Raw genomic sequence first — 27,881 nt, 5'->3', positions numbered from 1 at the left:
TTTATAGAATTAATTTCTCGCTTCCCGAAAACTGAGCATCCTACCAGTATGGTGTATAAGGAGGGGCCTTAAAGCGTAAATTGCACGTGTTGCAGGCGGGTGCGCGGTGGGCGACGTGGTGTACATGCCGGGCGACGAGTTCGGTGGCGCGAACGCGTGTGAGCGGTGTCGGTGCGCGCTCGGCGGCGTGCAGTGCGAGCGTCAGCAGTGCCAGCCGCGGCCCGGCTGTAAGGCGCTGCACCGGCCCGACCACTGCTGCCCCACTTACCAGTGCGGTGAGCGCCCACACCAGCCCCTTGTCACAACTTAGTGTGACAAGTTATTGTGACAATTTAACAACGAGACTAAAGCAATCGAACCCAAAGTTATAATAGTTGCACCAAATCTAAATTGATTGAACTTATCGGTTCTGGTTACCAAATCTAATTAGCTACCTCCGCTTTTTAAAGAACTCCGAACTTAATTATTTCCTTAAATATAAAGTTGAGGGTTTTGTGTGTCAGAGTGCGAGCAGGAGGGGCGCGTGTATGGCAACGGCGAGAAGCTGGTGGACCCGCAGGACCCGTGCCGCGTGTGCTACTGCCAGGGCGGCGAGGTGGTCTGCCGGCGCATCGCGTGCTTCGTACGTGACGACTGCACGCCGCGCCGCGTGCCCGGCCGCTGCTGCCCAGAGTACGACAACTGCCCGCTCAGAGGTTAGACATCTATCTCGGCCATATTGTTATTTCTGTCACTATTCTCGGCACGTAATAGGTGTTTATTATATGTCTATGACGTTCGAGTCCATTTAATATTATCGACCGAATGTCTTTTCCCATTAAGCCTTGTGTCGTGCTGCGCTCATTTTCCCGAGAATGCGGAATATAAAAATTATAAAAATTTATTATTATTTACCATTGTTTTGATTATAGACAAAACATATGTATGGGACTACATTAACATATTTACAAGTAAAGTCACAAGATCGATGGCTCTTACGGGCCAATGTGCAAATTGACAACTTTTCAGGAGAGGCTCTCAAAGTTACAAATTGTGCATGTTACAAATATAGTTAAAATACTAAAGCATAAAAGTATCAGTAAAATTATAAAAAGTATAAATACATTGAAAGTGGTTTTACATATATTATGGTTTTTCCTATTTCAGGTGTTACAACGATTCCCGGCATCTCGCCGGCAGCGCCAAGTGTTTCCGCTCTGGAGGAGGTCGCCGCCGGCGTCGAGCCAGCGGCGTTTGAGGAACCACTTAAACCGACGAAAAATGAAATAACAATCAAAGAAATCACCCCAGTGTCTGAGATCCCAGTTATCACTGAAGTGAAAATAAAGGAGATCCCGCCCTCACCCGGCGTCGATGGTGCAGAATATGCCTCGTCCAAGTCGCCACTCATACCGCGCGAGGCCACGTCCGAGACATCTAAAATTGAAAGTAATCTTGAATCCCAAGAAATGAGCGAGGACGAGACTTCGTTATCTTCCAATAATTCCGCACCCCCGGAAGCGTCCAAGTCTGGCGAGGATAAGGACAGCGCCTCGCAAGCTACCAACGATGCCGCTCCCTCCAAGATCAGTCTCTCAACACAGGACTCGATAAATAACAACATCTATACCGCTAGCCTGCCCGTCGCCGTCGCCACTGCGGGCTCACCGTCGATGGCATCTAACGAAGCCTCGGTGCCTCCCAGTAAATCGTCCATGATAGACGAAGAAGATACCTCCTTATTCGATCATAATCCTGCTTTTCCACCGATACCAGACGACTTGTCCGTGGCTGGAAATCACGAGGAAGAAATGTTCACCGAACAAAATTTGGACACGGAGCACATGTCTGTGGCTCATGAATTGGTGAATGTCGCGAGCACCGCGGCCGCTGCGGTGTCGGCCGTCACTAAGGAAACCGCCACCACTATATCGAGCTATATTTCCGAAGCGACATCGGCCGCGTGGCCCAACCCTCGGGAAATTTCTTCGGATGGTGGCATCACTGAATCGGATGAAGGAGTCACCATAGTTACATCGAAATCGAGAGAGAGTTCTCTGCTTAATTTGCGATCAGTTTTACCCACGGAGATATTAAATGTGCCATCTCATACAGGATTGTCGGTCGAGATGAGCGACGGTACAATGGCCCCGAGCGCAGAGACCCCGGTGACCGGTCATAGCACCGAGGAGGTGGGAGATGTGATTAACTTACAGCCTGTCGATAGTATCCCTACGAGTACAGATGATCCCGACTCCCAAGAGCTTGAAGCCGTCAGCAATTCGACGGAATCCTCAGCGCCGACGAGCGAAGCTGTTTCTCCTCGAGAACAAACTACGAGTTCCATTTCAAAGTCAAACGTAGGCACGGAGGTGACGTCACAGACGGAACTGAGCTCCCTACCTATCGAAACAAGTGACCAAAATCCTCACGACTCGTCTGAAAACATAACCAAAGATAGAGCAATGATGTCAACTGTTGATCCATTGATGCTGGACGATAGCGATACCAAACTGTTGCCGACTAATTCTGTTGGAACTAAGCTTTCTAAAACGGTATCGCCATACGTGGAAAATCAATCTTTCGAAAGTTTTGAAACGACGGAGATCGGTTCCTTAGCTTTCGATTCTCAAGAGAGTGCCACCACGGTGGTGGAATCTATTCAAGCTTCCTCAGACTCCGAAAAAAGCTCCGCTCTCATCGAGCAACCGAGCGGCAGGAATAACAACGTGCTGACCGATCTGATTAACATAGTCGGGGACGTAGCTGCCATCGGGGACCACACCGAGGCACTCGACGTGGAGCATCAGACTGCGAGTCCGACGACTATCTCCGATTCTGAAGAGTTGATACCAGTCAATTCCGGTTACAAAAGTAAAAATAAAAATTGGAACCTCAATTCCATAACCGAGGTGCCATTCAAATATAAAGGAGGCAGCAAGCCGAAGGTGGTCGAGATCGAAGACGAGGACGACACCGATACGATAACGGACTCGCCGGCGCCCAACGACAAAGCGGAGCCGACCACGCGGCGGCCCATCATCGACAACGTATCTGATGAAAAAACTGAAAACAAAACGGAGAAGAAAGATATCGAGATCATAACTCAGTCTTACGTGCCGACGATCAACAGGCGACCTACGAAGGTGGTCATGAAGAAGAGTAACGAGAGAGCAGTCACCGAGGAGGTTACCACTGACGCTGGGGGCGACTCGTCTGATGCCGCAAGCGATACAATTGTAGCACGCGAAACAACAGCAGCGCCGGTGTCGGAGGCGACGGCGGGCGCGGCGGACAGCGCGGCGGACAGCGCGGCGGACAGCGCGGCGGACGGGGACAGTCCGGCGCAGACGACGGACGCGTTCGGTCCCGCGCAGTGAGGGCGGCGCGCGACTGTCGATGGAACCTCAGCTCATTAGCATTTTATAGTGAATAAGTTTCGTTCATGAAACTTTAAGTTAACGTAGAGACTATTAGATATAAAGAGTATAAATTACCTTGTCATATAAAAACGCCGTGTCAATTCGACTTCCGGCCGTGAAAGATCTCTCGGCTGGTTGTATATTTTTGATTACGGAGGCCAGGATATACCGGTCCGTTGTACTAGCTGGACAAATTATTTATAGATATGTAGATGTAATACGAGGGAAGCGAAACGACGTGACCGACGTGTTCGATGGGTTCTCGTCGGGGCGCAAGTTTTCTCGTTAGATAAGTTATTTATTTTAGTGAGAAACGTGAGTAAAACGATTGATAAGTAAGCAAGCAAGCTAGTCACAGAGCTGGCGCGCGCCGTCACTCGCCGTCACTCGCCGCTTCTGTAGGACTCCGCGAGAACGTAGAGCGAGGTCCGCCCGTACCCGTTCTGCATTAATGCAACAAAATTTGGTACAAAACGAATTTGATATAATCAAGTATGAACCTTATGAATAGAGATCTAGGTGTTTTAGAATAAATGTTATCGCACATAGTCTTCGTTGTTGCACAAAGTGACTACAAGTAGCGGTAGGTCAGTGTCAGTGCGTGGCTCGGGCGCACATTATTTCACACAAATCATTCGTTTGTCCGTGTCCTCGTATAGAGACCGATGCGGTTTCGATATTTATTATTAGTTTGTGATAACGTCGGCCAGCGGCAGGCGTTAGGCTCTAAGTGAGATTCCTCCAAATGCTCCTTCTTGCTCCGGAAGACCGTTTGATTCTTTTCCCGGGCAATAAGCGCATGTGCTCATTGTATTATTTAATACTTATTGTTTTTTTTTTTACAAATAAAAGACATTAGACTGAATTGGTAGTTTTAATTTTTTAATAACGTTGGATTATGAACAATGGTAGTAGTGTAGTTTGAAGTGTGGTGTCCCTCTGTTATTTTTGTTAGTCATGTTGTTTTATATTAGGTATAAGATGGCAACGAGCAAGAGACAATAGGATTCTAAATAGCGCAGCGACAGCCGTTCACAGACATCCGTAATTGCAGATACATACGTTTCCTACTTTTAATCGATAAAGGATGCACATGCGTCCCATCCTCTGTCAAATCCACTGCCTCTTCCTACACTTTTCTTATAAGGCTTTTTTAGACTAAAATTAGGCTTCCGGCGCGCACACTCATTAGATGAAACGCGGGATTGCTTCCATTTGACGCCTGTCTTCTGTGTGGTCGTGGTATTGCAGCTGGCGAGGCCTAATAGTGCAACCGATGTTGTTGTTGCTGGTGTCTACCACTGTTAAAATGTATTATTACAATAGGTTTACATCGCCTCGGTTACTCCGCCTCGTAGTCTGGACATTGGCAGAGGTTATGTAACATCTTAGTGACTAGGGACCTCGTTTGTTGTGTTTGCTGTGCCTGCTATTAAAAAAGTAACTTAACTTTTCAAAACTTTCGATAGAAAAGAAGTTATATTTGTTTTGTTTGTTATCGAAAAAAATAACCAGTTCAGTTTTCCCAATTTATTACAAATAAATCAATGTTATCGACACAGACTGCCTCGGTCTACCTAGTACACCACATAATTTGGAGCGCGCTTACTTCGGATGTGGTACGTATTAATTGGCCGTCGGAATGCAGTTTTACCTGACATCTTTTAAAAGTCATGCTTCTATTCACAATTATGATTTCAGAAGATTTGATTATAATACAATAGTAACAAGCGAAGCTACGCATGGATGGACGGTAAGTGAGTATTGAGAAATATATGTGACCTCAACAGCGCTCAGTGCTCGGCGACGGACATCTGCATCGCAATCAAACCGAGTGACATGTGTCGAAATTTTTTATTGACATTCAGTTATTTCAAGGGAAAGAAATACACCGCTTTTGATATACCAAGTGTGTACAGAGTAAATACTGCTGAAAGATTTACATCGGTAAAAGATCCTTTCCTTACTCATTAGGGACAGGGGGAAGTCTTTGTATCTTTAATGTTACCTTATTCTAACAAGGGACCTTTCTATTTAGTAATAGTAGTAATAGTAATACATCTTTATAATGTAAATATATACATATGTAGGCAGTGGGTGCAGGCAACAAGCACTCGCCAGCTGGTGCAGGCGCAGAGTTCCCGCTTACTTATCTTATAAGGAAACTGGTTCAAATACGCGCATCGACACCGAAACTTGACTTTACTCTTGCCTGCACTGCGCCTAACTTTACGTAACGATATCATAATATTATGTTCGTTATTTAAATATACTTGTTTTCGAACGAATAGTTCGTATGAATTCTCATATCTATAAATCAAACTAATTACTATAAAATTTCCATTAATATTTCCTGAGATTTTGCTTTCTAAATATAATAATTGGTATTGTATAAAATTATCTTAGTAAGAAACATAAATTTTATGTGTGAGTATATACTGCACGCAGTTTCCTCTCAAAACCTAAGAAGAATTCAATTAGAAGGGTCCGTGGACCCTTCTAATTTAATCGGTGAATTGATCTAATGTGGCCAGCGTTCACTGTGACCGCACGATGTGCTGCCATCACACCGCTGGGTGACCTAGCGTTTGATAACTCTTTGTTTTATTATAGGTAGTTAAAAAGTTTCCGATTTCCGAATGTCATCGAACGCATTTCAATATCGTATCTTACACATTACGACGGGTTTTTCATCTTAAACTGATATTTAAGTATGCAAAATAAGTAAACATTCGATTATTATTATGTCAGTTCTAACGGCTTTGTTGGTAAAACTGTCGTAAATAGTTAATGGTTTAAGAGACACGCTATTCTACGACAGATGTAACAATTTATAACTTTGAGGGATATTACTTAAAACCGTAGTGCGCCTTTCTAATTAAGATGTCGTCATTTAGCCAAAGTTCGTGCGGGCCTTTCTACCGGATCGGAGCCCACTTACTACTTGCAACGCGTTTCCGCGTACACCTTCACAGAATTTGACTTGTATGAGCCCCGTAGTGATGTGCCAAGTACAATGTGGTCTAGCTGGATAACGTTTAGTTTATCGACATCGATGGTTAAATTTTACGAAAAAATTAAAAGCTTTAACTTAATTCTTCTGCCATTGCTTCGTAGCAAAAGTTAAGTTTTTAGATATGTCATTGCAGGAATGGGCCCTGAAGATATCTGCATTAGATAATTTTTGTTAGCGTATGTATACGTACGGATATCGAGTTCCTAACGATCAGCTCAAATTTCTAACATTACAAAGGTCTTCGGGTCTTCACTAACTACTTACTGAATACGCTAGGAATAATTGCAGCTGTCTAGTTTACCTAACGTTTATGGCGAGTGAACTTTGAACCACGGAACAATTTCGTAACGCGGTGGTGACGTAACGGCGATACTATCGAATTTTGTGTAACAGCCCTAACGTCTGCACAACGATGCTCAAAATTCACTTTCGTTTCTACATTAAGGCCCGCCGGCGCAGGCGCAGGCGCTCCGCAGTGCAGCGCAATAAATCTACATATTAATGTGAACGAGGCTGTGCGGTGTGCGGTCAGATGAGCACGCATGCTGTTATTACTTTCATTATGTTACAGCTATTGAGATTTGAGTTGCAACTCGAGACTGATTGCTCCTTCACATGACCCGCCAGTCTTCCAGAACCAGCAGCAAGCAGTGCATCGAAAGATCCTTGCAACCTGCGGGACAGATGGCTTTTTTATAGAAGTTACAATAAGGCTTTAAGAATATGTTTACTTATTACTTAATTATAATGAATCATTTCTTCTTTTACTTATTATTTAAAGTTCGGCAAAAACCAAAATTTATTAACAATATGTTTATTGATATTATGTATGTATTTACATGACCTGTTACAGTTTCATATTGTGTAATATGCAATTGTAACTTGTTTTACACATTTATCAATGTTTATTTTATAAAAGCCGGCTACGAATCAGTACCAAAGCAAACATTTGCACTGGCTTCGTGGCGACAAACATGCATACACACTAACTCATAAACAGAGACCGGTTACATTAGCATACACATCTTTCTATCGATATAAATTAATACAGACATCTTCCAAAAACATGCTATAATAATTTGCTTTAAGTAAGATTTTTGTATCGATGTTAAGTCTGTTTAGATAGGTGCGATGGTGCCTTTGTTAATTATTGATTTTATAATTCCAAATAACTACTCGTATGTTTCTCTCTTTCTGCTCAAAGATAACCAATGCACCAGCAGTGGTATGGTGGTGGTGATGTATTGTCAGATAGCTCAAATATGAGGGCGACAATCAATTGGTACTTAACGTTAAACAGTTGAGTCGGTAACTCGGGTGTGCAGAATGAAGTTTATGCTTTTTTTATAACAAAAATATTTCACAAAACTAAATAATTCAGAAGACTAAGGACAAGCTGATGATGGTAGATCTTGTACCCTGTATTCACAATGACGCACTTTGCTTTCAGATGTTCTATCTGTTACTTAGCCACTTAGCGCCTCTTCTCACAGATTTGCGTGACATCAAGGTCACGATAAAGCTTCATATTATTTTTTTTCAGTATGAAAAGTATAGACATACTTAACATTTCGTAACATTCATTTATAAATCATCAGTAGTTAGTAAATAAACATGTCCTGGACAGATGTAGAAATGCATTGTTATTTTGGCACGACTTACCTTTGTGTACTGCATTCGTTTAGTCCTTTTCAATGTTGGGCCACAAAACGCGCTTGTGTTTACACAAATTAAAATGTGATTATTCCGTTACTACGTGTTAGTCTCTGTGCATGATTTTAATACATTTTCCGAGCTTCTTTTCATTAAGATTCCGATTCGCAATTTTGATTGTGTTAGTTATATGTTAAGATCCACAGGGAACACAGGGGCCGGCAGTAGTTTAGAAGCATGTGAAGAGAAAGAGTAATGTCAACGTATTGCAGAGCGTTGCGAATGTTGATAATGCAAAAAATTATGTCATCGAGATATCACATTCGCGGAGAAGATGAAATGCTTTCGTAGCCCCGACCGATGGTGAGGACGGTTGCGCAGGCGCAGGCGCAGGCGCGGTGAAAGTGGCGCGGGGGAGGTGTGCGGCTGGGGCGCGGGGCGGGCGAGGCGTGGGGCGGCTATATGAGCGGGCGGGCGCCGCGCGCGCCGCACTCCGCAGTCTGCAGGTGAGCTCACACAGCCTTCGCCAGACTTAACACCAGCCTTGTTGGTTACTATCAATATTCAATAAGAAAGTGTCAATTCGTGTTCACGTTAAGAGGAAGGCTCTAATTTAATCGTTCAAAGTGAAACATTCTGTGTCAATAGTAAAAGTGGTACCGGACCTCGCGGGCCGAGGGTCGACTTTCGCGCGCGCTCTGGAGCCGGCGCTGTGTTTATGTAACTTGTTTATTGAATTAGTGAAGTCGAGCTTCTTCATTCTATAAGTCATAGAATTAATGTGATTTAACATGTAACACATTGATACATACCAACAAGAAATTGTTTTAGACGTTACGTTGTAGTAGGCCGCGTAGCATTGTTTGATGTATTGTCACTTGACCTTAAAGTAATAAAACATATATTTCAGAAGCGCGTATTTGTAACAAACAAACAAATTGAAGATGAGGTTCGCCGTGTGGTCGCTGATGGCGCTGGCGTTGGTGGCAGCGGCGAGAGGCGCGCCGCAGCGGGAGGGAGCCGCCTTCACCAAGGAGGCCATCAAGCAGGCACAGAACACATTCCTCATACCCAAAGACGCCGAAATACAGAAGGTAACGTAGTTCAAGTACCTTATTAGTACAAGATGAGTTCAAGGAGAAATGTTGTTGATGGCATTGAAAAGTAACAAATTTTTATATCCTACAATAAATTTTACTGTATGTAAAATTATTTTAATTTGAAGCTAACTCAAGAAATGTAACAAGAATTTCTTAAGAAATGATGTGGTAAAAGTATTCTCAAAATTATATAATTAACAACAGGTGCAGGAAGGTATCGAGCTGGCTGCGTACGAGTCGATCCCTGGCAACCAGAAGATCGACCTAAGGCTGATCCTGGGCGACCAAGTGCCCGAGGAGGTTATCAACAACCTGCAGAGTCAGGTGGACCAGGTCGGCCGCCACTAGGCCGCCTTCAGAACGCCCTAGCCATAACAATCAACAATAAAATTACTTGGACATCAGTAAATTTAGAAGACGATATTATAAGTACAAGATAGCGGTAGTGTAAAAGAGCCTCCTATAAAACCTTTGCCACTACCTCAATATAACAAAGAACCTACTTTGCAAGGCAGCTCTGAATAAAGATCTAACTATCAAATAATCGCTGGGATAAAAACCACAAACTTCATAACAACATCGCAACAGAACAGAAGCTTACCCTCGTTATCGTAACTGTTCGTTCGTCGCTCCAGAAAGATCTAGAAGCTTCCAGAGTTACTGGTGTCCAGAGGAGGCGACGCAGGGCTATCAGCAGATGTTGACTTATTTTTAATTTATTGGTGACGCAAGTACAAGACAGTTATTGTGATAAAATACCATCTTTTTTGTATGTTTGTAAATAAAAAAATATTCTTAGTAATAAAGTGACGAGGTAACGTCAAAAATATGTCTTTGCCTTTCTTTTAAATGTATTTGTTTAATGTAAAGTTGAAATATCTCAGCACAAAAAGCCTTTCAAAACCACATAAAAATCTGGATAGACAGGTTAGACACTCGGATTTATTTAAAAAAATGCAGACGAAATGTTTATACGACAAATGGGGTCAGTGACTCGAAACTCCTCATCTAAGCTCGATGAATATTGATGGACGTAATCGCCTTGAAACGTACCAAAGTTGGCACAAAAATCTGACCACACAAGTCACAAATGTATGCTAATTAATAGATATAATAAAACAAGTTTGACTGTCCCCCCCCCACGATCCGTGGGGTGAGGGGGGGGGGGAATCACTCGCTGGTACAATGATGATTGCTTACATGATGACATTAGAAACATCTTTAAAAAACATTTTAAGCCTTTCTAACATGCGAATTAAATTTTAATGATAGAGTACGTTTTATTTGTAAGAATATTTTTTCTTTCTGGTGCCTCGAATTTCTCGGTGCGGTTGAATTTTAAAGAAGTATCTTCATTTTTACCGTTGTGTAATTGTAAAGCGTCTCGGGTTCCGCATTCTTCTATATAATAATTTTGATTTATATAATTTTCAAAAACATTAAAATTTTCAAATTTTTACTCACTCCAAAATTAAATGTGATGAAATAGATGTGACTGTATGACAAACAATTACTCTTCAACATTCACAGTTTAGAAATGGACCTTAATTAGAGGAAACAAAGTCGTTAGTTGCGCAATATGTTGTCTTTACCAACTCAGTGAACAACGCAATGCTTCTGCCGCGGAGAGCGTCTACGTCTGCGCCGTCCAGTGAGTGGCGATGGTGCACTTTATGCAAATTACGCAATGCTATCTTATTGTTGCTCACACTTTAATGACTTCGTTACTGCCATATCTCATATACTAAATCATCTTAGTCTTGGTGGATTAGATTGTCTTGTTTATATATATTTACCTCAGTCAATGATCTGTCATCTGATATGGTGGACGCGCCGATGTTGTGTCCCCGGCGTTGCTACACCGCTGCGGTTAACTTAATTGATCCTCGACAACTATGTAGAAACGAATTACAATATTCAAATTATGACATAATCAATGATGCCAATTCGTGACACACTTCTACAGATGGACGTGAGTCGTTGAAATGGCGGATGGCATAAACAGCTGGGTAATTTTTTCACTATCGTCCTTCACCTGCGCCTTTGTAGTCGATGCTTCTTTATCATGCCGAACTCGACAACGAGAGCTCAATTTCACAATCGAATCCTACAGTTGTTATTGTTTGGGTTTATAATAACAATTTATCAGTGATGCTCAAGCTTGATTTACGTTGTTAAAGTAATAACATAATGAACGTACAAATGATTTGTCACAATAACGAACTAAAAAGTATTCAGCGATAGTAGGCGTCAGGATATTCTATGTCTCATGACATGTACGACATAGTAGTTAGGGAATATCTTCTTGTATACCTTCGAAGTGAAACGCCGGCGCCGCGGTGGCGGCAATGTGCGGCCACGGTGCTCTGTGCACTCACATGACGTGATCGTAATACATACACGAGCTGGACACAAATAATTCATTGTGATGTTCCGCTTATTATAAGCTACCTATATCAATATCGAGAGTTACTAAAGGGCTATACATGCAATTTCATATAAAGTATGTCTTGATTATTTTACTAATATGAGATATGTCCCGTACATTTGTGTTACAAAAGCAATGATTCACATATATGTACATCAAAGCATATAGAACATAACATCCCTACCTACAGGGCGCCGGGTGGTGCGGGGCGGGGCGAGGAGTTGGTAGCAATTGCGACACGCAGCGTAGTGAGTTGAGTGGAATCGTCAATGATGGCGTATGAGCTGTGGCCGGGACGAGGGAAAGCGCCGACAACACAACTCGTGACAATAACATGACAGAGGTTCAATTCAATAAACTGTTTTATTCATCGAGCCACAAGAAAGTTAGAATTCTTGATTAAAGGCATCTATCATAATTATAATCGAACTAAGGGTTGTAGTTTGAATATCTCAACATGATCGCTAAGATCGACAAGACAAATTCTCAAAGCCACTCAAAGCTTTTAATAATTATTTATGAACTATTGTAATAAAATAATACGATTCTGTTAAGTTTTACGAAGTAATATTGAGTTGTTATTGTCTTTGTATTTTTTCTCAATCAAAACTTTCTTCTATTTTACGTGTTAAACTTAAAATGAGCACGCCGCACACGGACATGCGGACGGACGCAGCGGTACACAGCGGTACGCACGTTGTGAGCGGAATCACTATTTTTCGTTATAACTTGCTTGTTCACGTTACTTGTTCGCGGCGCGGGCACGAGCCCAGGCACGAGCGCGGACGCGCTCGTGAAATATGTAACATATGTGATGCTGTATGCTAATTTCACTCACTTTATAAATGCAAAAGTTTAGATGTATGGATGGATGGATGGAAGTTTGTTAGGAGATATCTCCAGAACGGTTCAACAGATCTCTATGAAATATGGCATAAATGAAGAAGTCTGGAAGAACACATAGCCTACTAATTAAGTTTTTTTTTTTTTTAATTTGGACGAAGTCGCTGGCTAGAGTACTACGACGATATTTTTGCATAGAACAGAAACAGAATTTATGTAAATTTTTATTTTGTCCGCTGTTGATGTTCTAAGTTTTTAACTTCACGCCTTCGCAAAGCGTACTTGTCAAATCCGTGATTGAATTTTTGCAGATTGCTATTTTTATTTGAAAGGCGTTTTTACTCGAACAGACTATAAAGAAACATGATATGTAACAAAAGTATTAGGGAAACATAGGGAAATACAATAAATAACCTTAAGCTCTTAAAGTTCAATTTTAACTAGGTATAAGTATTTCCAATTGCTGCATAAAGATAGTTGAAAACGTTCGAAACATGCAGGATCCATGTAATTGGAGTGCAGCGAGCCATGCAGCGGGAGATGAGCCGCATTCGTGTCTCGTTGAATTGCTTGTTGACTACGCAATAAAATGTTAACAGAGTGCTTTTTGCGTTTTAATTTTATAATGAACGAGTCGGGCGGATGTTTGCCGAAGGCTCGCAGGCGCGGGGGTCGCGATGCTGCATCTCGCGCCAGCTAATTAACGCAAAAACCTCCCTGTAATAGAGGCTCGTGCGGCTCGCGGAGACGTGCGGGGCTGCATCAGGGAGGTAAACGGCCATTAGCAAGATTTGTTGCAGCCTGTCGCCGTCGTACAATGTTGTGATACAATTCAAGACTTCTATAATTACATACTGCGGGAAATGCACTCGCCCTATGTTTAAGACGTGATCATGCTATTTGTTAAATTGTTTAATTGATTGTGTTTTTCCTTGTTGTGTTGGTAAACCATTTGCTGTACTTACTTAATAAACTTTAAGCACTTAAGTTATGTACTTATATGCTTAAGTTGTGTGCTCAACATTGCAGACATGTTTAGCACACGATGAAGCATCTTTTATTTATAATCATTTGCAAAATATGTGCTCAGACATCTCTCCAGCTTTATAGTAGAGAGTCGCGTCACAATGACAACGCACTTATGTAGTAAGGAAACAGGAAGCATTGGTTTGGTAAGGAAAAGCAGCGGCGGAGATGAAGGGAAGATTGAACTTCTGCTTCTCTCTCTTCGTAATTCTCTCGGTGGAAGTGTTGAAGGACAACACAAGTAGCGCCCCTGCCGGCGCGCTGACGCAACCAACTTGTAGCCCGCATCCAGTTATTATCAGTTAACAGCACTTTCTCCCTGCAAATGCAAGAGTTTCTATTATTGTATTTGCCATACAATCTATGTATTTCTAAATGCAATTTATTGTCCATGTATGATTTTTCACATCTTAATACCTTACTTCCTCAGAGGAATTAGTAACAACTAATTCTTCTAAGCTAACTATAATCACTGTAATAAACTACTTACTCTTTCTTGAATATCGCTTTTCAAGCTAAATTTATATGAGTGTTTGCTGCAGATTTGATGGTGTTGCGAAAGTATATAAGTACTTGCCGGCTCCGTTAGGTTTTTTGTATAACTTTAAACCTTCGTGGTTTCTTGTGGGTACAGAATAAATGAAGACGGAATTCTTGTCACGATTAGCCTTTTTGAGCTCCCGATATGCCAGCTCGTGTCCACGGCCAAAAAGGATAGTTATGAACTTTAAGTTTGTACTATTTCTTGGAGCCAATATTGTTATGTGAATATGATGGCGCGGTAGGCACAGCACGGGCGGCCTGGGAAAGCACGTTTTTTGTGTACGCGTGTCCGCACTGTGCTGCGGCTAGAGCTGAAAACCTTCATCACTTTTCAGTTATTTACTAAATTAAACCACTTGCGTATATAACGCGTAACATTACTTATTATAGCTTTATACAATCACTTTAATTTAGCTGTTTACCTTTTAATCGTCGTTTTGAAAGTTTGAACCTGTGCTTGCAAGAGTGACTCGAATGTTTCTCGCGGTTAAGAGATGACGAGCAAGTATGAAGAAATATATGAAAAATGAAAGATGTATGAAAAATTTACAACAAAGTCATGAAGGAATATTATAATTAAAATCAAATAACATTACAGTTACAATGGAATTTCTATAACAAGTCATTGTCAAGTCGAAACCTAAGTAAAAAATTGCTGCTTCCTTCCACTGAACCCTCAAATATTCGGTTCTCGAATTACATAAACTTTGTAACTGGGACAAAATGTTAGTACATGGCTATACTCGACTAGATTTTGCCCGCGATTTCGTCCGCGCTGAATTAAAAATTGAAACAAAAAAGCCGGTCCAGCCGTCCCAGAACAAACGTGGCCTAGCGGACAGAAAAAAAATTGGTTTTTCGTTAAATTTTATTTATATATTTAGGTAGATAACTCGTATTTTAAAAAATTTACTCCTTAAGCCGAAGATAAAAAAGTATAGGTAAATACTTCATGTCTTGACCTCGAAACTTGTTAAGTCGAAGATTCAATAAGTAATTTTTTTCGTACTTCCCTTGACAACAGAAGAAAAAATTAGGAAAGAAAAGTGACGCTGCGGCTTTAGAGTTCTTGCGCGTCCCCATCTCTTGTGACTGCGAGCGCTCACGTCGCTTTCCTAGAAGCGAGCTAATTACCAACACATATTTAATACCTGCGGTAACGCGGCGACTTCCTGCGTCGCCTAGGACCCTGCGCCTAGCAACCTGCGCCCGCGGCTACATTGTTGCAGGATAGCGCGGTGCGGAACGGCAGCCGATTGTTCGCGTCCATCGCGCACAAAAACTCCCAGCCTCCCTCCGTCTGTCAGCCGTTGTCGGCCCACACGAAACAAGTTTGTCTGGACAAGCGTTGTAGCGCATTGTTTTCAATAATAACACAATTTATATATATGTCTTTATCTCTTCGATTTTTATTCAAAGTTTATTTGAAAGGTTAGAGTCCGATTTCTTTCTATTCCAACCAGCGAGTGTCAACGGGAACAATTTAACAAAACCTAATTAAAAGCTTAGGTACTTATGTATACTTTATTAGGTACTTATACATTACTGATATGTATAATGTATCTAGAGTTTTTTATGAATATTTATTATATTAGCCTTACAAACATTTATGTATGTATATGTTCCGTGTAGCGATATAATACGGTCATGGAAATATGACACCGGAGAGGCAGACCGCAGCACGCGGTCTCAGCCGCATCTTCACAACTTTTTTTACACTAGCGATGACCGCGGAGTTATCACGTTTTACTGCGGGATCTTAGAGTGCACAACAAAGTTCCATAGATAGGAAACCACATTGTGAATTCACAAAATGTTTACTATACAATATCATAACCTGTAGACATAACTATATGGTGTTGTCTGCATATTTGAAAAGTATAATTTGGGATATCCCAAGCTGAGTCAATTCAGTCAAGTAGAAGCGAGCTTCGAGCGTTGAACAAAAGCCGCTCGGTCGCGCAAAGCTTCACAGGCTGTCAACCTGCAACTAATATACAATAGAAGTAAGATGTTAAGTTTTTTGGGCTGACATTACGGTTGGTGTTATCTTATTGAACGAGTGGCAAGGTCGACGACCTCGGGTCAAGCGTACACCGGCACGGCGCTATCGTATCGGTTTGATCCTTATCCCGGCCGAGCCGAGCGCAGCGTCGACCGTTCCTTCTCGGAACCTAAGATGATCGAATCACTGTAAAAAGTTAATTTTGCCAGTCGCAGACAGATCCAGTTAGGTTGTAAATGTGAAACCATTTATTTTTTGCAATGATTTTAGTACGATTAAGGAAGACATATGAAATATTGTGCTTTATAACATAGGAATACCAAATAATTGCATCAGATTTACTTTGAGTTTAATTGTGATCATTGCGCTTTGGGCACTGAAGTGCATTGTGAACTGAGCACGTCTTAATCATTGCTACTTACACAATTTTGGAGCAGAGCTTGAAGTGGAGCCTGCACGGTTAATGCCACCCTGACCACTGGCCACTGGACGCTCACTGCTGACTGCTGGGCTAAAGCGTGTGGCAGCTTTATGAATCGGTATATGAGGTTCAGTACCAGATTTGTGGTTGGCAAAGGCGGCGACAGACTGTCTCCGCATCGTATGGAGTAAACACTACAAAGTTGCAGAAGCAATGTAAACACAATGACATTGGCAAACGAAAACTACTTGTTGAAGACTTAATAGGAATGAACGCGGTAGTATTCAAAATCAAATATTCATATATATACCATAAATCAAGTGACAAAAAATGATCGCAATTACAGTAATTACAGGCTATGGTATAATTATGAAAAGGGTGGGTCGAGCCTCTTTCCGGTACGACTGAGCGCTGGGCACTGGGCGGCGGCGGCGGCGGTTGGCGGCAGTAGAGCGGCCGGCGTGGTCGGCGACGCACGCATCATGCTTGTCCCGGGCTTGAACGTCATCGCGCTGCTCGCGTGCGCCTCCGCAGGTCCTTTGTCCATGCAAATACGCGGTCGACGACCCCAGTGATATATGTTAAGAACAAACGCGCCTCACGCCGCCACTTTTTGATTATTGCCTTTTTCGGCCATCAAATACTATCCCGAAATATTTTTTTTACATATTTTTTGCTCCCAGCTTTTTATTGCTTATTAATACTGAATGGTATTGGTTTGATTGCACCGAAATGTGAGTACATTTTTGAATATGTTTAGATTATGAAGATGTTTTATCTGGCACTTATTTTATTTTGTAAGTAATCAAACAAATATTACTATTGTCAAAATATAAAGAGAAGTAAATAAAATACATAAATAAAATTACTCCAAAGTTTTTACTTTGTTCGTAATTGATTTATTATTATTTGTTCTTATAAATTACTATTTTAAACAACATGTATAATAATATCACGAATCTCTGTCGTGAATTATATGTATCGTTAGTTTTGTTTTTAAACTTCATATAGATTTTTTGTTTGACGCTAAATGGTTTTGCTGACTAACAATTATGCCGGGTTATTTTTTATACTTTTAAAACAGTTTATTATTGAACTTGTCAGTTAAACATGCACTTATTTCGCAAGTGTGTGGCCTTAGATTACAGCCTTACATTTAAGTAAAGGGTGTAATAACTTAATGCTTGCTAATTGCGGAGTGTCGGTGTCGGCGTAGAGTATAGCAAGTGGCATTGTAGGTGTAGCGGCGCGGTGGCCGCTCTGCCCATACATTAGAGTTCAACGGGCGCGAGCCCGAGTATGATAAGTATTCAAATATATACAAGTATTACTTTTGTATGCAAAAATATTACTGGCATTACAAACATTTAAATATTTAGCTATTATTTAATTATTTTTTATTGTAAAAATAATAAGTGCTGAAGTGATACTTACAAAAGTTTATTTTCGAGGTATACATACATGTTTGTTTACCTTTGAAAACATCAGTGAAAAGTGGCTTCTTTATGTATTGTTTTCTGTGTTTGTCCTTTTGATTACTTGTTGATCGGTTGACAAAGAACAAGGATTTATTCGCGAGCTATTTAGTGTATATTTTAGGAGTTTCGTAAATCTGTTCATATGGTAGATGCTAGCTGTGTGTGTCTCTCGTGACTTCGGACTGCAGATGTGTGTTAGTAGAGCGGACAAAACAATAGAGCATACAGTCTAGTTACCATAACAAATGACGTTTTCAATTCGACGTGAAAACTTTTGCTTTATTTTGGTGAGAGCTTTGTCCCTACTGTCGCCTGTCGTGTATTGTCTATCGCCAGTTGCCTGTCGCATTGATTTTCTTAGTTCTGTGTAACCAATGCTCGATGTTAATTGTTTAATTTCGACTTTGTTGAAATAATTACAATTACATGAGCCAATTTGTGTCGCGCGCAAATTAATAATTTAATTAAAAACTCTGCAAATCTTGTGGTTATATTGATTGCGTCACAAGCAAAGAAATTCTATATTATGTACAACCCGGTGATACTAGCGAGTAGCGTCCATAATGTATGCAAACGCGGCGGTCCGCTAGCCGACCGCACTGCTACATCTGGACCTCTTATTATCTAATTATTATTCAATAATAGCTCCTATCATCATGCTTTCAAAGTACAGTTCAGTATATCTCATTGGATCTGTTTAAATGGTCGTTACTAGTGAATGAGTTGGAAGACAAACGTAACGTGTTTGTTTGTTCGACAAACTGGAATATTTAATGGCGAGCGACGAGATGTGCCGTTGTCTATGAGGCCGGTTCTGTGCGCGAACACCAGGTACCCAACACCCGGCACCAGGTACCCGGTACTCGGGGGCATTTTTGAAAAACACTAATCTGTATTATAATTAACGGTACACACACAATATATTTTGCATGTTTGCATTTTCGACTATTACCATTTATCAAAACTCCAAAAAACATTAAGTAGTTGTTGAAAAATTAATTAGGATAAGATCGTGAGTAAACGAATTTTATAAGTTTTATAAGTACGAACACCATATTGTATTTGAATGAATGAATTAAAAAAAGTCATATTAGTATTTAACACAAGTACGTCTATTTCACGACATCCGGTCAAACGGAAGTGCGTCTGTCCGCCGCTGCCAGCCGGGGGCTGGGAGCTGCGCCGTGGGAACCTCATTGTCTGTACTAGTTACAGTTACACTGGATCAGTATTATTGTACCTTTCTACATACAATAGAGTATTTATTGTTATAGAATTCACAGGCCACATAGTTTGATCTAAACACTCCATTAAAACATAATGAGTAAAATGTAAAAGAAAGTTTTCAATATATTTTTATAGAGCTAGCACTAAACATCCATTGTTAACTATCATAGTTTAAGAATTTAAGAAATGAAGTAATTAATGTTTATAAAATATTCAACAATAATAGACGTATTCTTGTTCAATAAGTAAGCTTATAATTATTACACTAACATTTGTCTTTGCACATTGACTTCTTGTTTTACCTTAGGTCCTACAAATCCAAGGTATATTTACATGTAACATATTACTATAATGTTGTATATTTGCTTGATTACTATCTCACGAAAGAGCTTTTGAATTTGTTCTATATAATTTCGATTTAGACCGTATATATCAATTTTAAGGAAAATCGGAAAATTTATAGTTTTTCTTCATCACATTTTTGATAAAATTGATCAAAATATGTAGTTTAGTTTTGTACGGTAATTTTGTATAACTTACTATTGTTATTTTTTTTAATTTCTTATCATTAAAAATCGTCATATAATTTTGTGTATGGACAACAATAGACGTGAACTATAACAGTGATTGAGGTCGGTGTGGCGGCGGAGCACCAATGGTCTATTGTCTTAATAATTAGACAGTGTAATCGGGCCGCAACTATCGAGCAATGCCAAAAAACCAGAACAAAAATAATACGTGTGTACTTGCCGTAAAACGCAAGCTTTCGCTTGTACTTATAGTTGAATGTTTAATAATTATTTTTATGTACTTTCTAATGATTTAAAACACGAACATTGAACCCCATAAGCACTCAAGTAGTAAAAAAACGTGCACAGCTCCCCGTGTTTATGTACATTTTAAAATATTAAGGTGCACTCTGATAATAATAGATATAATTAAGTCTTACAGTTTGTTCTGGTGTCATAAACTCAACGCCTCATCACCAATGATAATAGTTTTACGGCAAATACACAAAACGCGTTTCGCCCGATGAGTGCCGGAGGCCTAATTTTAGTCCTCTTTCCCTTCCTACCTTTTCCTTATTAGGAAATGGAATTAGATTTGGAAGGTGAAATATCCTCTTTCTGTGCTTCCCCTTCTCCGTTGATTAATGGTATGCATCTGCATTCGCGGATGTCTATGGGCAACGATCGCCTCGCTATTTCGGCGAATACAGGTGGCCGTTTGCTCGTTTGCCACCTTTGAAATAAAAAAATACTTCGTACATATGATGTATTTGAGTTGCTGGTAACGACAAAAGATTTTTGAAACCTTTGTCTGACTGTCTTTCCGCAAGGGCGTGTTCGTTCCGGTTAACTTCTGGAACGGCTAGACCGATTTTGACGGGAAGGTAGCAGTTGCAGGCCGGCATTTTATAGGATTTTTTTTATCCTGTGCTGACGAAATCGCGGACGACCGCTAGTTTAGTATATATTCGGCGTCTTATTTATTATTAAATTTTACATTACATAGACAGACATATTAAAAATCTTACGTTGGTAAAAACATTATAATAACAAAAACGTTTCATCTTCTGTTAATTTACATTAAAAAAAACTTTAATTTAAAACTGACACACAATATAAATTGACCTCCGACCTTCATAATGTATGTTTTCAATTCAAAGCTAATGTGGATTAAATTATACATATGTATATGTAATGATGATAAGTTTTATTGGATTAAGTGTTGACGTCACGAACCTACAAAGCTCAGTTTTTGTGTTAGCCTGTTTTAAATTTAGTTCTGCAAACATACTCTTGTAAGTAGTTGCATGCAGGCCTTACGAAAACTTACCCAAATATGTTGACATATACTTAAATCGGGTAAGCCGTTAGACTAGTACATTAAATATTTACTGATCTTAATAATTTCTAATTAGTAAACGAACCAACGAAATCTACCCAAATAAGTGAGTGTACAACGACAACTCTAGTGGATGTGTCGTAAATCCGCCAAATTTGGCGAGCCTTCCTCGCCATTTGGTCCTGGTTTCCTGTCGGCAACTCGTAGTCGCATGCATCTGTGGAAACTCGAATATTGCAATATGCCATTTATTTTCTAATGAGGGTAATTAATAGAATGAACGAAGCGAGTTTTAAAATACAGGATTCATGGTATCGAAGCGCTTCATAAAATCGATTTTTTGCAGACCTTTGAGATCTTCAGAACAGCGTAAACTTTATGGTTTCACAGCAAATCGAAACTACATCCTTATTTAGTTACCATCCGAGTTCACTTTAAAGTTAACCTTGCGTTTATTTTTAACTCAGACCTCTCTCAGACCTGACCAATTTCGCAGAAACGGCAAAAGTAACGTTCCCGAGGCGGTCACAATGTGGAGCCATTAAATTTTATTTGTTTCTGTCTCGCCATGACACCCCGCTCCCCCCATACCCCACCAACCCCGGCTCCAGTGTGAGAGGAACAGGAATAGCACGGATTGTCTGCTGCTCCGCCGCCGTTTCTTCGCAGTTTTTGTGCGTCCGAGCCGCGCCGAGACGCGCGCATCACAGCCCGCCAGGTCAACATTGTGACCACCGCACTTTGCAGTCATCACAATTTAGTATTGTTTATCTTAATAGCAATATAAATAATGCTACTCTTGTATTATTAAATCGCAAAGAAACATTTTTTACAACTTCCTTTGGATCATAGAAGGATCAATTGATAGTATTTGATAATGAAATAGACATTAATGATGTTGATGTCAATAGATGTGCTCTCTTTATAATTGGTTAATCAAATTTGGCGGTGCGAGGTTGTGTGTGTATTGATAAATATAATTTACATAAGCGTATCACGTAAATATCTACTATGATTATGATCTATTGTAATTTACATCTTTGCAATATATTGCTTACAGTTTCCGCCATAGGCGCTGCAGCCACACTTGCGGTAAATGGAAGACAGAGCAGAACTCTAGGTAATATTTTTCAGCTGTAAAAGTGCTGTGATCACAGATATTCACACACACAATTCAAAAAATATAACTAGTATGCACAGAGAGTAGAGCGAAGAATGCGAAAAATGGAATTGTGCAACGACCCTTACCATCTTGTTGATCTAATATAAGAGGTCATGTCAGTATGGTCATTAAATGAGTTAATGACATTCCTCAGATGTTGTGATGGCGGCGATGTGCCACTATGAGGGGCGTCACTACGCCGAGGGCGCGGTGGTACCGGTGCGCGCCCCCTGCCTACGCTGCCGCTGCGGCCGCGGCGGCGTATCCTGCCGCCGCCGCGCCTGCACTGCGCCGCCAGCGCCCGCTGAACCCTGCCAAAGCGAACGCAGCCGGGACGCCTGCTGCCCGCACTTGCATTGCTCAGGTCAGCATACCAGTGGCATCAAGCGGACAATTATCAGATATTGATGAAACATGTCAAACAGATATTGCTACTGTCCTGGCATTTTAATACTGGGAATAAATACAATAGCAGTTTGACATGTGTTAGATTGCACAAAACGCTTGTTTTAAGTTCAATATAAAGTAAGTTTGTGATGACTCACCGCTGTTAATGCAATGTTCAATTGGTCACAGATTTCACGGACATAATGGAGAGGGTTCCTGACATCATCACTAAGTACGAGGAAGTTTATTCTGAAGTGGTCAAGTCTCAAACATACGGTACTCTTTGAAATAATCTCTGAAATGCTCACTAAGACATTCAATTATAATAAACTAGCTTTTACCCGCGACTCCGGCCGCGCGGAATAAAAAAAAAAAAAAGAAAACGGGGTAAAAATTATCCTATGTCCTATTCCTGGTTCTAAGCTACCTGCCCACCAACTTTCAGTCAAATCGATTCAGCCGTTCTTGAGTTATAAATGGTGTAACTAACACGACTTTCTTTTATATATATAGATATACATTGTGTGATTTCCGTTATGCACAGAATATCCATATCTAAATAGCGGAAGACTGCATACGATGGGAGAATATTGTAGAAGACCAATGTTCAGTGACTGCTTAACTTAATAGCAATGTTTGTGCGCTAATGAAAGGACTACACTTTGTAGAGCACCCGGTATGTGAGGAGGAGGGCACGGTGTACGCAGCGGGCTCGGCGATGGGCTCGGCGACAGCGTGCGAGCAGTGCTTTTGTTTGGGAGGTTCGCGACGCTGCGTGCGGCCCCAATGCTTGCGCCCGCCTCTGGGCTGTCGCGCCAGGCCTGCGCCCGGCGTCTGCTGTCCGCAGCGATACTACTGTGAGCACCCCACCACCAAACCTCCCGACGAACACCACCTGCACGGTAAGCCACGGCTTTATACTGATATATGGTAACGCTCTATACTACTATTACTGATGTGCTCACTTATTTATAGGTATCTACTTCTTATCGTACAGAAGATTATTCTATTGCTCGTTGCTCTTTTCGTCTTGAGATAAACTATAACATAATCTCGTAGCTGTGACATTCAAATAGTTGATTATCGATTTCAGATTGCCAGGTAGAGGGGCAGTGGGTGGCGGAGGGGGAGCGCGTGGAGGCGCGCGATGGCGCGGCATGCTCGCAATGCTTCTGCCTGCGCGGCGCCGTGCGCTGCCAGGCGCTGGCCTGCGCGCCTCCGCTTCTAGGCTGCAGGCCGCTGCTGGAGGCTGGCCAGTGCTGCCCTCATCAGTACCAATGTGTCTTCCAACAACGGCAAGGTACCTACACTTCCATTTGTTTAAATTAGTTGCATAAATTACATATCGATTTCGGTAAAATATTAAGTACTTAACATACTTTTTATTGTTGACGTATTCGCTATGTTGTTTCAGGATTGCCAGATTTTCACACTCAACCCATATTAGACAACACTTTGAGTTCATTTCAAAATAAAGATCGATCCTTCCGCAGCGCTCCACCGATAGAACAATATAATGTGACGAAGGCATTGTCGATTACCGTAACGGATAAAACTACGACCTCGTTGATGGGTGATGAACACGATTCAACTGCAACGACCAAAGTTAAAAGAAAAACAAGTGACTCATCGACCCAAACTACGAGTAAATCGACAGAAGGCTTAACTGCAGCGACGCCAACCGCACAGACGACGACCAAAGTCATCGTCAGCACGGACAGAATGACGTCGCAGGCTACGGAGGCCTCGACACCCGAGGAAGATGCCACGGAGCAGCCCGAGAGCTCCGTCAAAATTATCATCAACGGAACAATTAATTGTACGGCCGAATTATCGACAACCACCGTAACTATAAACTCTACCAAGGCAAACGAGACGGAAAACTATTCTGACGTAGAAAACATCCAAGCGCGAATACCTAACATAGCTCAGAGTTTTGAATCTCATACATACAATCCGAACGATATCATCACCGACAGAAATTACAACGAGGACTTTGATGAAAATGAGTCTTACATCATAAACGTGACCAGTTCTCTGATAAGCTCGTTGCGCACCAACAACACGCTTAGCAGCCCGGCGCCCTCGGCCACCAAAGTGACGAATGCGGAGGCCCCGGACACAAGTAGCATCCAAAACAGTTCTAAGAAAACTAAGGACGAGTATGAATATTACTACAACAAGCCGACGTTACCGCCATCGCTACCTAATTTAAAGTATTAAAATTTTTCATATTTGTTTAATTCTTGTGTACGCACATACACCGTAATTTTCATGTAATCCTATTTTTAGGATCATTCCTTTCGTTGCAGCGGACGCCGTCGTGGACGATGACACGTCATCGAAGAAAAGCCACGCGTATCCCATTGTTGATAGACATGACAAATATCCCGTGTACTTCCCGAGCGGGGAGGGGAAGGATGATCCTTTTGCGACGAGGCGAGAGGACTTGTATAACCCCACTCAGTTTCCAATATTTTTATCAAAAAATATAGAATCGGCGCAGTACCCACTATCTGCACACGAGGTACACCTCACGAATGAGTACCCCAGTAACGGTGACATAATAACATCAGTCCACGAGTACAGCGTTACCACTGCGCTCGGCAGCGACCTGACGCAAGCGAACAAAGCGACTACCAAACTACCCGGACACAATACCAAGATTGAACTGGATACTCCGGTCGTTAATTTGTTCTCACCACCAATGGAAACTGAAGGTGCTGTAAAATAAAAATCAATACGCGAATGTTGAAATTTATTTTTAAAATGTAATAAGTAAACACTTTTAATTAAATATTTTAGGAGGATTTATACCAAAGGACCCGGCTATAAACGATGACTTTTATGCTTTGTACACCAGCAGCACCCCGGCCGGAGCCATTGTGCCACATTTGACTACTTCCATGCAACTTGATACTACCAAAGGTAATTCATTGTTTTCATGTAACAGAACGATATTGAAATTATATTGTAAATATATAACATTTTTGATTCACAATAATTTATTCAGTTAACATGTTACTATAAATTATAATAATAATACCTATATAAGCTATAAACCACGGCTAACATACGCGTATATCACGATTTAGGAAAACGGATTACGAAAGCGTAGACAATTTAAATGGACTGCTTATTTTTTTAGAATGTGTGTCGGAAGATGGTCAGAGGGTGGTCGAAGGAGAAGCGATCAGCTTAGCATGTTCCGTGTGCACCTGCGCCTGGGGAGAGCTGCAGTGCTCGGCTCGGCCGTGCGACAGCCCACCCGGTTGCAGGAGGCGCCCCACCAGCGCTTCTTCTCAAGATTTATGTTGCGGCGATCTTATTTGTAACTCAGGTACCCAGTAAACGACTTCTTAAATGATTAATGTTTTATAAAAAAACTCTTAATGTTGTTTATTATTTTCAGGAAACAAGACTACACCTTCCCCACAGTTTCTGTCCACACGGAGTTTACCTGTAATATCATTCGTAAATAAATCTCAAGAAATATCAGCAAATAGTTCTGATGTATTTACGGAATTAAATATAGTAGACAATACGACGCTCCAATCTTATACACCGACGACTGCTCCACCAAAAATAATAACTACAATGTCCTCAACGGTGATAAACGAGGAGCGGTTTAAGTCAGAAGTGACAAATATCAATTTAGAACAAAGTTCCACAGAAAAGAATGAACAAAGTAGTAAACCAACAACAGTCGCAGTAGATTCAGAAAAGGATAATGATAATTCACAGGAATATGATGACGACAGTGATGATGATGGATTCTCATTGGGAAGCGTTTTAAAACTGTTGTTAAGTGACAGTTACGCAACGACAACAGCTGCACCGGTAAAACAATCGACAGTGCCAGTTACACAAATAACAAATATCGTTACAAAAACAACGCAAGCGCCAAAAACAACAACGAAGAGACAACCGTTCAAATCCTCTTCTCCGCTCGCCTCGGTTACGAATCGTCCACCTTACATGCCTGTAAAACATCATCAACCCCAAAGTGCAATAAACCGTATCGATCATTTGATTTTGGGTGAATCGACCGCTATTAAGAAGATGACCCCTCGTCCTACTACGGTACCGTTTAAGCCGATTCCGACCAGAAAGCCCGCCCCAGCAAAAATGTCCACGTCCGAAAAACCTTTCATCACAACGAAACCAGTTGAAGTTACTAAAAAGTCTGATTATGTTCAGTACACGTCCATTACGCAAGATAATGTTAGACCGTCCACTTCGAACCACTTGAGCGGTGGTCTAGGCCCTGGGTTCTTGAAACTGGCCGGATGCAACATCTACGGTAAAATGTATCGCGTCGAGAGAATAATAGCTGAGCTGTCGTCTTCGTGCCAGGAGTGCCGGTGCACGGAGCTGGGCGTGCAGTGTCGCCAGCTCGGCTGCTCCAATACGACTGGATGATGACATACATGCACACATTGAAGATGAACTGACCGCCGTGGACCATGTGTCCACATATATTTACTGGATTAGTTAAAGTTATTGTACAGAGTGCGATAGATTTAGTTAAGGCGTTGTCCGAAATCAAACAGCATATCAGATACTGAGAGATAAGATTTTGTTAAAGCAAAAGAAATTACTATTTACGGACTAGGTCACCGACAGCCGCTAGTGTTGATCTCAGACATAGTTATACCATAGATACTTTAATTTTGCACAGAATAAAATGATACGGCGGCGAATATTTAGTTCGTAATTTCCGAAGCCAAGAATTTAAAAGATAAGAAGCTGACTTGCCAATGTGTTATGTTAAATAATTAGTAGCATAAATACTTACGTAACAATCAAAGAAATAAATTATCGGCAGTTAACGTGTTGTTTTATTCAGAAATTTTTATTTAAATATCAGAGGTTATCTTTACAGGTTTAAAGGAAAAAAGTAATTAATAAAAATGTTTTATTTGACATTAACCAGATTCCAATATAAAAACATATTACAAAATTGCACTTAGATAATATTGTAGGGGCCATTGCCACTGCAACAATGATTTTTGAATCACAACCGGACAGCAATATCCTTTTTTTAGCCTCAATTCAAAAACGTGTAACACAATCCATATTACATTGTAAACTCAAAGTCTTAATAATAGTAACATTGTGTATGGATTATTAAGTAAATAAAATTAAAACGTAACTTTATTACCCGACTGACAAAAGGATAATGTTTGCGAGTTTCATTGTGACGGTCTAGAGCCTGAATGATTTAACCATTGAGGTATCATTCCATGAGTTTTCTTCCCCGGAGTGTCAAAGTTTGTATTACATTTACACAAAACACAATGTAGTAGACGTAGGATGAAAAATTCTAAATTATTCAAAAAC

General features: G+C 41.0%; 4 protein-coding genes across 4 annotated transcripts in view; all 4 read left to right on the top strand.

The window, feature by feature from the left end:
• The window catches only part of LOC106713873, a 36,021-nt gene extending 32,662 nt beyond the window's left edge, over positions 1–3,359 (top strand). The window contains exons 4-6 of the mRNA XM_014506768.2: positions 96–275; positions 504–695; positions 1,147–3,359. Of these exons, the coding sequence (XP_014362254.2) occupies positions 96–275; positions 504–695; positions 1,147–3,359 (2,585 nt within the window). The remainder of the gene's footprint in view (positions 1–95; positions 276–503; positions 696–1,146) is intronic.
• Positions 3,360–8,685: 5,326 nt separating this feature from the next.
• Positions 8,686–9,750, top strand: LOC106713869. The gene is made up of 3 exons (XM_014506760.2): positions 8,686–8,790; positions 8,981–9,164; positions 9,375–9,750. Exons 2-3 carry the CDS (start codon positions 9,015–9,017, stop codon positions 9,516–9,518), a joined length of 294 nt encoding a protein of 97 aa, XP_014362246.1. The 5' UTR covers positions 8,686–8,790; positions 8,981–9,014; the 3' UTR covers positions 9,519–9,750.
• Positions 9,751–22,306: 12,556 nt separating this feature from the next.
• LOC123720952 (kielin/chordin-like protein) lies at positions 22,307–22,841 on the top strand. The gene is made up of 2 exons (XM_045677785.1): positions 22,307–22,515; positions 22,728–22,841. The coding sequence occupies exons 1-2, from the start codon at positions 22,314–22,316 to the stop codon at positions 22,823–22,825; spliced, it is 300 nt and encodes a 99-aa protein (XP_045533741.1). The 5' UTR covers positions 22,307–22,313; the 3' UTR covers positions 22,826–22,841.
• Positions 22,842–23,114: 273 nt separating this feature from the next.
• On the top strand, positions 23,115–27,318 carry LOC106713874 (mucin-17). The gene is made up of 7 exons (XM_014506770.2): positions 23,115–23,440; positions 23,632–23,838; positions 23,953–24,754; positions 24,831–25,258; positions 25,344–25,466; positions 25,687–25,878; positions 25,951–27,318. Exons 1-7 carry the CDS (start codon positions 23,185–23,187, stop codon positions 26,958–26,960), a joined length of 3,018 nt encoding a protein of 1,005 aa, XP_014362256.2. The 5' UTR covers positions 23,115–23,184; the 3' UTR covers positions 26,961–27,318.
• Positions 27,319–27,881: the final 563 nt, after the last annotated feature.

The sequence above is a fragment of the Papilio machaon genome, chromosome 4 (genome assembly GCF_912999745.1).
Source record: "Papilio machaon chromosome 4, ilPapMach1.1, whole genome shotgun sequence".
In the NCBI taxonomy this organism is placed as follows: domain Eukaryota; kingdom Metazoa; phylum Arthropoda; class Insecta; order Lepidoptera; family Papilionidae; genus Papilio; species Papilio machaon.
This window is presented reverse-complemented; position numbering and strand designations above follow the sequence as displayed.